This window comes from Chrysochloris asiatica, unplaced genomic scaffold, assembly GCF_000296735.1.
Source record: "Chrysochloris asiatica unplaced genomic scaffold, ChrAsi1.0 scaffold00033, whole genome shotgun sequence".
Classification (NCBI taxonomy): domain Eukaryota; kingdom Metazoa; phylum Chordata; class Mammalia; order Afrosoricida; family Chrysochloridae; genus Chrysochloris; species Chrysochloris asiatica.
In genome coordinates, this window is record NW_006408551.1 from 615,064 (window position 1) to 626,337 (window position 11,274).

Consider the following 11,274-nt stretch of genomic DNA (forward strand, 5'->3'; position numbering starts at 1 on the left):
TGTAGGAAAAGTACAGCTCTCGACATACTAATTGCAGATAGAAAACATTTGAATAACTTCCAGAATTCATGACTAGTTATACTTTAGGGATTTTCCAATTAGGAAACATTATCATGCAATCATAGAGTTACAGATCCTTGACTTTGATTTTAGATAGCTATCTGAGAAATGTAGAAAAGTTATAAGTAATTTCATAAAGCACAAACTCCAAATCAAATATTACATTCAGAGGAAGGCATTTACTTTGGTCATGAGCAGAAGCTTTCATCATAAACAGAATAGGTGATCATTTCATACTGCAATTCCTGAGGGATTACCAATTACTCCCCCAACTAAGCAAAATTACTATGATTACTCCCATGTTGAGTCAAGAATTTAGAAAGCTTTTGTGGAAGAAAGTGTTTTAAAAGAGACTACCAATTTCATTAAATGAGCAGGCTAAAAGAATATTCATGGTTAGGAGATTAAATATGTGATCCATATGATTGAAATATTATATTGCACATTTGATAAATAGTCTGAGATGTTGCTAATTGACTGATATAATTCCTCATAGATCATAGTTACTAATCTTAACAATATTATTTCTTCCTGATGAATGCTAAAACAGAAATAAGCAATGTATTCTAAGGGGCCCAAAGAAAGACACTCAAAAAGAAAAGGGTGGTTCAAAATGATTTTTAAAGGTAAGTGATCCCAAGGCTGACTTCACTGTATTAACAGTTGGAAGCAGTGGTTGGAGGCATTTAACAAGAAAAAACAGTGCACGTTGAGGTATCAATATACCTTTATAGTCTAAGGCAGGTGGTAGATAGATGCTCTCATTTGGCTAACTGATTCCCAAGAGTTGTCGCAAATATAACCTTGTATAAGAAACGTTAACATTAACATGAAAAGTCTGATTTTAGAGATAAAAAATTCCAATAAATATTTTTAAATACACATTTCAAAGTCAGTATTCTATAAATGTAAATTGAATGCAAAGTAACACTAAAGGAAACAAAAATGATTAAAAGAGAAATCATTCCAGACAAATAATCCAAGTAAGGCACATGCCGTAATACTGAATACTTATTAATCTGTTAGTTTTAAAAACATTATTTGAAATGAGTCTCAGGAAAAATTAGGTTCTGAGATGGCTAGTAGTCATTTACCTACCTATGTGTCTAGAACTTAGAAAAATGGGTATTTATAAAGATAAAGACTTAGAAGTTAAAAAAAAAAAAAAAAACACAAAAAAACAATATATGCTAATTGATGTCTTAAAAGTTTGTGAAAACACCCAGAGAAAGCAAATATAGTAAACACAGCAGAGATATAAAAAACAAATCTTTAAAAAAAATACCAAGATTATACAGATGGATTATCGAGGAATTAATTCCTCAGGAGGAGATATACTAAAAAGAAAGAAGAAAATAAAATTGTCTTGAGGGAAAAGGACATTATTACAAATATAATTTTTAATCAAATATATTTATAACTACATTATTCATACTAATCCAAATAAGAAGCACAAGTACCCATCAACAGTGTTTTCCATGTGTGCATTAGCTGCCTTTGTGTTGATTACAACTCATGACAACAGAAAAAAACACTGCCTAGTCTTGTGCCATTCAAACAATTGTGGCTGTATTTTAGCTCATCATTATAGTCTCTGTGTCAGTCCATTTTGTTGAGGGCCTTCTTCTGACCCTCGACTTAGCCAAGCATGATGTCTGTCTCCAGGAACTGCCCTTCTGATAGCTAATGTATGTGAGAAAAAAAGTCTAGCCATCCTTCTTTCCAAGGAGCATCCTGGCTATACTTCTTTCAAGACAGACAGAATAGATAAAATAACTTATGGTGTATTCACTTGATATGATATTAGATTATATGAAAAAATGTACTATTTCCACAAATAAGAACATGAATAGGTCTTTAAATAGAATTTTAAGGAAAACAAGCAAGACAGAAAGGAATAAGTTCAGTATATTTCCATTCATATGCAGCTTAAAAGTAGGGAAAGGTCTATGTTTCAACAATTCAGATAAAATTGAAATGAACAATAAAAGTAAGAAACTATTATTACATAGCCACAATAGGAGGGAGGGACCCCATCTGTCTATTCTGACTGATGGTGTCCCTATAGCTCCAAGACTGTAAATCTTTAAGAAGTAGATTGCCTCATCTCTCTTCCATGGATAGGTTGGTAGATTTAAATCACAGTCCTTTTGGGCAGCAGACCAATGCTTAACCCACTATGACACCAGGGAAGTAGAGAGGAAGTAGTAATCAGGTAAAGTCATAAAAGGTGCTTCTGTGGCTCTGTCCGGGTTTAAATGACACCCATTTTATGCATTCTTAGTTACGTTTCACAATACAAATATTAAAACGTGAAAAACGTTAATACCAGATCCACAGTGTTACAAATACTAACTGATGACAAGAAAGAATAAAAGGAATTATGCCAAATACACAGTTGTTGTTTTTTTAGAGAAAGAGGAAGCTTGAATTTGAACTGTTATTTTTGACATGTAAAAATCTAGTAAATATCAGTTGCTGTTAAGTGTCATAGAGTCTATTCTGACTCATAGTGAACCTGCAGAAGGTTTTCAAGGCTGCAAATCTTTATGGAAGCAGAAAGCCTCATCTTTCTCCCACTGAACAGCTGGTGGGTTTGAATTGGCAACTTTATGGTAGCAGTCCAGTGTTTATCCCATGGTGCCAAAAGCAATCTTTAAATATATGTGTTATTGTTGTTGTTGTTAAGTACCACCAAGTCGATTCCAACTCATAGTGACCCATATAAGGTTCCTGAGGATTAACTGGTGAGTTTGAATCACAAACCTTGCAGTTCCAAACAACCTTGCATTCCAGTGTTAATCCTATATTGCCATATCAGAACTCCTAAACATATGTTGTTGCTGTTGTTGTTAAGTGCTGTAGAGCCAGGTTCTGACCCATAGTGACCTTGTATAGGATTTCCAAGGAGCAGCTGGTGAACTTGAACCGTAATCCTCCTGGTCCAAAGCAGACTTTGCAGCCCAGAGCATGAACCAATAATGCCACACCAGAACTCCTAAATATATGTAGCTTCACCTAATAAAAGGAGTGCATTGCATTTAGTTCCAAGGCTGTTAAAAACTACTGTACATAAAATGTTGATGTATAGCCATATTAGAATGCATTTGAGACACTAATGAGTGGTCATATTTTAGAGAAAAATCTTTCTAAATGGGAAGCAAAAACAATGGAATAGAAGTGGTAAATCATTGGAGAATGGGTTTGTTATTTCAAATCTTGTTTGACCATAATTTATAGTGATTGAAAGATTGGAGGTTGGAATCTACCCTGAAGAAGAAAGGCCTGGTGATCTACTTCAGAAAAATCAGTCATTGAAAACCTTATGTATCACAGTTCTATTCTAACACACACGGGGTTGTCATAAGTCAGAGTGGATTCAATGATAACTTAAAATATTAAAAATCTTGATAGCCTTTGCTGTTTCATTCTTAAATTTTTTGCTTTCCATGTGGAAAACTTGGGTTTGATTCATGGCCACAGCAACTCATAAATAGATGTCACCCATCTGTCATTGAAAGATTGCCTTTTGCTATGATGTTAACAGGTTTCAGGAGAGCTTACAGATTATGATAAGGAAGAAAGGTCAGATGATCTAGTTTCCAACATCAGACAATTAGAGCTCATGGAGAAAGCATAAGACTGGGGGTTTTCATATATGTTGTGAATTAGATCACTATGAGTTGAGTGTTAGCAAGAAGGTAGCTAATACAACAACAACCTTAATAGTAATGCACAGACAAGATTTCAACTTTACCAAATCATAAAATATAATAATTGTATTATTTTGGTATGCATAACCTGGTGTGGAACTAGACCACTACACTAGACTGGTTTGAACAAAAGGTAAGGGGTTCAAACTCCTCAGCTCTTCCTCAGAAACCCTATACAAGGTTGCTTTGAGTCAGAACTGACTTGATGGCACTAAACAACAACATAGCCTAATCAGTGTAAAATAGTAATTCTCAAACTTTAGTGTGTTTCAAAATAACCTGGAGAGCAAATGGCCTCATGAAACCGTCTCATTAAGTACGATAGAGCCACCTGTGTCTTTTAATTTTTGCCTTGCTAAAAGTGGTACATCAAAAACATGTGCCTTACTTCAGAATGAACATGCATTGATATCATATGAGTCAGTAGATACAAAAAGGATGGGGTGTTTACAAAAATCTTTTATTTTAAAAAAAATGCTAGACAGCAATTATACGATTTCTCAAGTTGTATGCAAATAGACAACTTTGTATAGTCTTTCAATATTAGTAGTTTATGTATTATTCTTCATAGCAAAGTATAACTTCAAGCAAAAATCTAAAAGTGGTGAAGATACTTTGATTTCCTCTTGTGAATACTGGAAAAGTATTAGAATAGGATAATAGACTTCCTATGAGATCATGTATATCAATGATAGTTTTTAATCCTAGAATTAAACTAAATTGACCAAATATATTCACATCATTAAATAAACTGAAAAAATTAATTTGAGAAAGTAAAAAGGACTAGAATTTTAGGGAATATACTACAGGATAACAATGTTGAGGACACTTTCCACAGATCAACTATGCAACAGTTAAAGCTGAAATCAGCTATATATTTACAAAATACATAAAGTCCAGAAAGAAAATCTGTTACTTTCCTTCATTGCAGTTAATTCTAGTGTCTATTGCTAACATAATCTTTGTATGATTTTTGTTTTCATTTTCATTCTCAATTATATAAACAGATTAGGCTGAAATCAGGAGTAAGTGATGAAAAATCATACAAGATTAACAACGTTCATACTGCTGGGATTGACAGATAATCCACAACTGCAAGTTCTGATATTTATCTTTCTGCTTGTTACTTACATATTGAGTGTCACTGGAAATCTAACAATCATTTCTCTCACCTTAGTGAGTTCTCAACTTAAATCTGCAATGTACTTTTTCCTCCAAAACTTCTCCTTCTTAGAGATCTTATTTACTACAGTTTGTATTCCCAGATTTCTTTACAGCATGTCTACTGGAGACAATACCATTACTTATAATGCTTGTGCAAGTCAACTCTTTTTCTTCATATTTTTTGGATCAACAGAATTTTTTCTCCTGGCCATCATGTCCTATGACCGCTATGTAGCCATCTGTAAGCCCCTGCATTATGTGATCATCATGAGCAGCAGTGTCTGCAGAAGGCTTATCCTCTTCTGTTGGGTTGGCGGCTTCTTAATCATAACCCCTCCACTTGGCCTAGGCTTAAAACTGGAATTCTGTGACTCCAATGTTATTGATCATTTTCTTTGTGATGCAGGTCCTATCCTAAAGATCTCCTGCTCAGACACATGGTTCATTGAGCAGATGGTTATAGCCTGTGCTGTGTTGACCTTCATCATGACCCTTGTGTGCGTAGTTCTTTCCTATACATATATCATCAAGACCATTCTAAAATTCCCCTCTGCCCAACAAAGAACAAAGGCTTTTTCCACCTGCTCTTCCCACATGATTGTTGTATCCATCTCCTATGGAAGCTGCATTTTCATGTACATTAAGCCTTCAGCAAAAGAAGAAGTGGAAATTAATAAGGCTGTATCAATACTCACTACTTCCATTGCCCCAATGTTAAACCCATTTATATATACCCTAAGAAACCAACAAGTCAAACAAGTTTTGAATGACTCCATCAAAAGAATTGCATTTCTTTCAAAGAAATAGAGAAATATTGAATTTGCAGATTCAAGTTATCAGGGAAGATTGGTGTAGCAATCATAGAATGTGAGCATATTAGCAATCTATTCTTTATATTTAATGATATCAGTACAGAAATTGACAGCAAGTTTTTAGAAACATTAAGAACAACTTTTCAAAGTTAATATTTTTGAGATTATCAATAAAAAATTGAAGTTGTAATTTTGTCTTTCTATTTTTATTTAAGAAATTCATTTTCATTGTATTTTACAATGAATTTGGAGGGAATGCAGGTCCTTCACCACAAACAAATTGAGAAACACTTGACTAGTGAGTTTCATATTTCTAAATTATTGTATATCTTTTTAGTGATCATTAAATTTAAATTCACTTCCTAAAAATTAGTTCATTTTGTCCCCTTCTTGCAAAACATTTGTAATAGAGTGACATCTGTCATTAAGAGATTTTCGAAGAAACTAAGCAAGATTTCACCTCACAATCAGTGTTACGAATGTAACAAACAAATCAGCTGAGTGTGTTTGTGAAATATACACACATACACAAACACATACACAATATTCAGCTATCCATCAGTACTATTCTCAAAAAACAATAAAATACATTTCCAAAATTTCTTTTTAAATATTTGAAAATGTAAACTTTGCAAAATAAATATACTGTATTAACAAAATGAAAGATTACCATGAAGAAAAAAAAGTCTTGAATAGGAATTTAAAATAAAGATGGAAATAAAACAGCCTTTTAAATTGTGACACCATCATAAAATTATCTGGACAATGCCCACCAGAGGAGAGCAAACCCCAATGCAATTAAATCTGAAGACTATATGTAAAACTCAGATATACAAAAGACTAGCAGTATTGCTTTTAGTGTCTCAATTAATATGCTCACTCACAAAATGTGTTTAGACAAATCTCTGTGATCAGTGGGTGGATGCAGAGAAGTTTGCTCAGTATTATACTTGTCTTAGTCTACTTGTTGTTAAGTGCCATCAAGTCAATTCTGATTCATAGTGTTCCTGTATAGGGTTTCTGACAATCAGTTTGAACTGCCAACCTGTGGTTCAAGCTGACCTTGCAGTCCAGTGCATTAACCCACAGTGCCACACCAACACTCTTTAGTCTCCTTAGACTCCTTAGTCTCTTTAGGGTGCCTTTTTGAAAAGTTCCAATCCAAACAGTGACTTAGACATGTTATCTCTTAATCCAGTTAAATCAAAGCAGAGTGTTCAGCTCAGAATATTATTATGACTACTCTTGTGGATCCCAAAGACATAATCTTGATGAATTTTCATAAATGACATAGAAAGATTGCTAGGCCTCATTATAAAGACATTTTAAGAAAACTGTAAACTGCAATAGTGAGAAAAAAAATAGGACAGTTTTGGAAAAAAAAAATTTTTTTTTTCTATCCTGACAATATACTTCTCATTATTAAAGCCTATCTAGGACTGTGCTACGAGAATTTCGTTGGAAAGACCTACCCGATTCAGCCTTCAGCATAACAGGATATCAAAATTAAAATTACAATCTGAAAAATAAATATTTATTTTGTATTAGAGTTTAAGGAGCTCTGGTAGCGTAGTGGTTACGAATCGGGCTGCGAACCTTAAGGTCAGCGGTTTAAAACTACCAGCTGCACCGCGGGAGAAAGATGAGGCTTTCTACTCCCATAAAGATTTACACCCTCGGAAACCCTATACAGGGTCGCTATGGGTCGGAACCGACTTGATGGCACATAACAACAACAACAATTAGAGTTTACTTTCTAAACAGACTTGGTTTGTTGAAGACTACATTTTCTAGTGTAGTCCTGGTGTGGCACTGTGGATTAATGCATTCATTAGACTGCAAAATCGGTTTGAGTCACAAGGTAGGAGGTTCAAGCTCATCAACTGCTCCTTGGAAGCTCCAAACAGGGTTGCTATGGGTCAGTATTGACTCGTCAGCACTTAACAGAAACAACAATGGTTTCTAGCAGTAGCCTTAACTCTATTTTTTAATTGTTGACACAAGTTCCATTTGATGCCATGTGAGTTACTTTTGACCATGAAACCAGCCATGTGTCCATAATAAATCCTGGAAAACAGGGAAATGAAGTTTTCCCCCTGAGTGTGTCTGAAAGTAGATCCGAGATTTCCAGCAAGATGGCAGACTAGTCAGAAAGGCCAAACGTACCCACTTCAACAGACAGGGACTTGAACAGATACAGATGATAATCCTGGAGCCTGGAACCTGGAGCTTAAGATAATGAAGTAGACTCCTTAGTAGGAGGAGAAACTGAAAAGGGGTGATGAAAACAAGAGAGACAGGTGAACTGATGACTGTCCAATCTGATTCCATGTAGCCATTTTGAGCTTTTGGAAACAACTTTGAAAACAGACAGTAGCCTGTCATTGTACATGCACTCTGGTGCCTGGCAATGAAAAAAGTGTGATTATTTATTGTTCCCCACACTCCCTGGTGGTCATAAGCATGTTCCAACCCTCATCCACACCAGCATAGACCCTGCTCACCCAGAGGTTGGTCCCACACAATTATTAGCCTCAGCATTGTGAGACAGCTACTGGTTCACCCTCTCCTGTGCCTGGATTCAGGGGAGTGCTGCTTCAGAGGTTCAGAATACACAGAGGCAATCAAACCAAGTCTAGACTAGCAGAAACTCTCATAGCCTGCTGCTCCGATCCAAGATAACCACTCTGGGCCTGAAAGACCCTGAACCCAGCTAACTTTGGGACCTACATTGATAACATATAACCTTAGTAGTTATGATTTGGCCTTCTAACCTCAAGGTCATCAGTTCAAAACTACCAAACTATCCTCTGGAGAAAGAAGAGGGTCTCTGCTCCGTAAAGATTTACACCCTTGGAAACCCTATGCAGGGTAGCCATGAGTCAGAACTGACTCCATAGCATGTCACCTCCACAACCACCACCAAGCTCATAGGAATTCCATTTGGGGCCAAGAATGACGCTGTCTCATACTGGGCCCACCCACCTCATGAGCTCCATGGCAAGCAGGAGCCCTGAAGAAATTTCTGTTCTCTGGGTCCAGCTGTTAACCTATTTTTCTGTTTTTTTCCCCTTTCCTTGTTTTTGTTTATTCTTTCTTCTCCTTCTTCTTTTTCCTTTCTAGCTCCATTATTTATTTTTTTTCATTTTGTTTCTTTTTTCCCCTCTATCTTCTTCTGTCTTGTTTTCCTCTTAATTTTCCTTTACTATGTTATAGTTTCTCTTTCTTCTTTCCACTCCCTAATTTTGTTCAATGTGTTTCTTCGTATCTTTCTCACTTATTTTTCTCTTCCACAGTTTTATTTTTGTTTACCACCCTAAATATTTTAGTTATTATTTTCTTGTTGCTGCCTGTTTATTCCTCCTTATCATTTTCTTACTCCTTGGTTATTTGATTGTTTGTTTGATTTGTGTTTTGTTGTGTGTGTATTTTCATTTCTTACCCCACCTGACAGGAGACAGCAACTGCACCAATAGAGCCATGACACAATTATACCCTCTGCAACCCCAGTGACTTGTCAAGGGCCATTACCAGCTCCTACACCATGTTATCAATGGTACACAGTAGCTAAAGCCAACCAAACCCATCGTACATGAATGGCGAACTGGGAACTGTAGACACACTTCCATTCTCTAATCACACCCTTGAGGAAGCAAGTGGTGAGTAACAGTACCAATATTGTTGTTGTTAAGTGAAACTGAATTGGTTCCAGTTCACAGCAAACAGTATAGAGATTCCAAGGTTTGGCTGGTGAGTTTGAATCACCTAGATTGTGGTCAAACTGAACTTGTAGTCCTGTGTTTATCCTACAGTTCCATACCAGGACTCCATAGCAACATACCAACATCAATTAATTACAAATACAATAACACCACAATGTCTCAAAGCCAACAGTTCACACAAAGTGAATTTCAGTTTACACAAAGAAACAAGACAGATTGGTTCAAACAAATAAACAAGATACAGAGCTATAAAATGTTTCTAAGCAATAAAATATATTGGAAATATTTGATAAAGAATTCAAAAGAATGATATTTAAGTATCTACAATGGATTGAAAAAGATAGAGAAACCTACAGAGTAAAACAAGGAGAAAAAAAAAAAAAACTTTAGAAGAATTCAGGAAAACACTACAAAAATAAATGAACACAATAAATGAAAAAAAAAATTATACTAAATCTGTAAATAGAAATCTAGAACATTAATATTGAGATTTCAGAAATGGATAATATAATGATAGAGCACAGAAGTAGATTTGAATCAATGGAACACTGAATTAGTGATCTTGAAGAGAAATCTCTGAGTACTACACTACTAGAAGAACATTCAGAAAAAAAAAGAAAGAAACAAATCCAAAGAAAGACCAAGATTTATGTGGGACAGTATGAAGAGGAATAACTTAGAAGTCATTCAGTAAAAAAAAACAAAAAAAACAAAACATATACAGAGGAGAAAAATTTCAAAGAAACTTCCTTAAAACCATGAAAGACAAGAAGATAATTATTCAAAAATCAGAAAAAAAACTCAAACAGGATAGATCTCAAAAGAAAATCATCAACATTTATAATAATCAAACTTTCCAAAATAAAAAACAAAGAGACTCCTAAGAGCAGCTCAGAAGTAACAAAAAGTTACCTATAAAGGAGAACCAATAAAACTAAGCTCTGATTTCTTAGAAGAAGCCCTACAAGCAAGAAGGCAATGGGAAGACATATATAATGGAAAGAACGAAATTGCCAACCAGGATTCATATTTCCAACATAACATCCCTTCAAATATTATAACAAAATTAGGGCATTTCCAGATAAGCAGAAATGAAAGGAGTTTGTAAAAACCAGACCAACTTTACAAGAAATAAAAAAGACAGTTCTTTGCACTGACAACCACCAACAACAGACAACAACCTGGGATTAATATACATGACAACACCATCTAGCACTCAATCTAGAAGCATTGTTGTTGTAAAGTGCCGTCAAGTGTGTTCTAACTCATAGCGACCCTATGTGGGGTTTGCAAGAAGTGGCTGGTGAGTTTGAACTGCTGACCTTGCAGTTCAAACCAATCTTAAGTTTGAATACTTATCCTACAGCTCCACAACACAACTCCAATCTAGATATAGAAGTTTCCAAAGTAAAACATGCCTAAAAGAATGAAAACTGAGAACCAGAGGTATCAATTTGTAATGAAAACAGCCACAAAACAAATAGAGGGAAAAGTGTAATTACAGAACTTCAAAATGGCATGGGACTCAAGTAGATTTCAAGATGGAAAAGTTCCATATCATCAGTAGATTTCAAGATGGAAAGATGGGGGAAAAAAAACCACCACATACAGAGAAAATTTTCAAAGAAACTTCCTTAAAATCATGAAAGACAATAAGATAATTATTAAAAAATCAGAAAAAAACTCAAACTGGATAGTGAGCAGCACAGGAGGCACTCACTCATCTATCTCTGCCAGGAAATTTGGAAGACAACTGTCTGGCCGACTGATTGGAAGAGATCAATGTTTGTGCCCATTCCAAAG

At 35.2% G+C, this 11,274-nt stretch overlaps 1 protein-coding gene across 1 annotated transcript; it reads left to right on the forward strand.

The window, feature by feature from the left end:
- Positions 1–4,805: 4,805 nt before the first annotated feature.
- On the forward strand, positions 4,806–5,744 carry LOC102834266 (olfactory receptor 6C2-like). Its single transcript, XM_006859380.1, has one exon. It carries the CDS (start codon positions 4,806–4,808, stop codon positions 5,742–5,744), a length of 939 nt encoding a protein of 312 aa, XP_006859442.1.
- Positions 5,745–11,274: the final 5,530 nt, after the last annotated feature.

Coding starts and splice junctions, on each gene's coding strand:
- LOC102834266 (XM_006859380.1), top strand. CDS start 4,806: ATGAAAAATCATACAAGATTAACAACGTTCATACTGCTGGGATTGACA.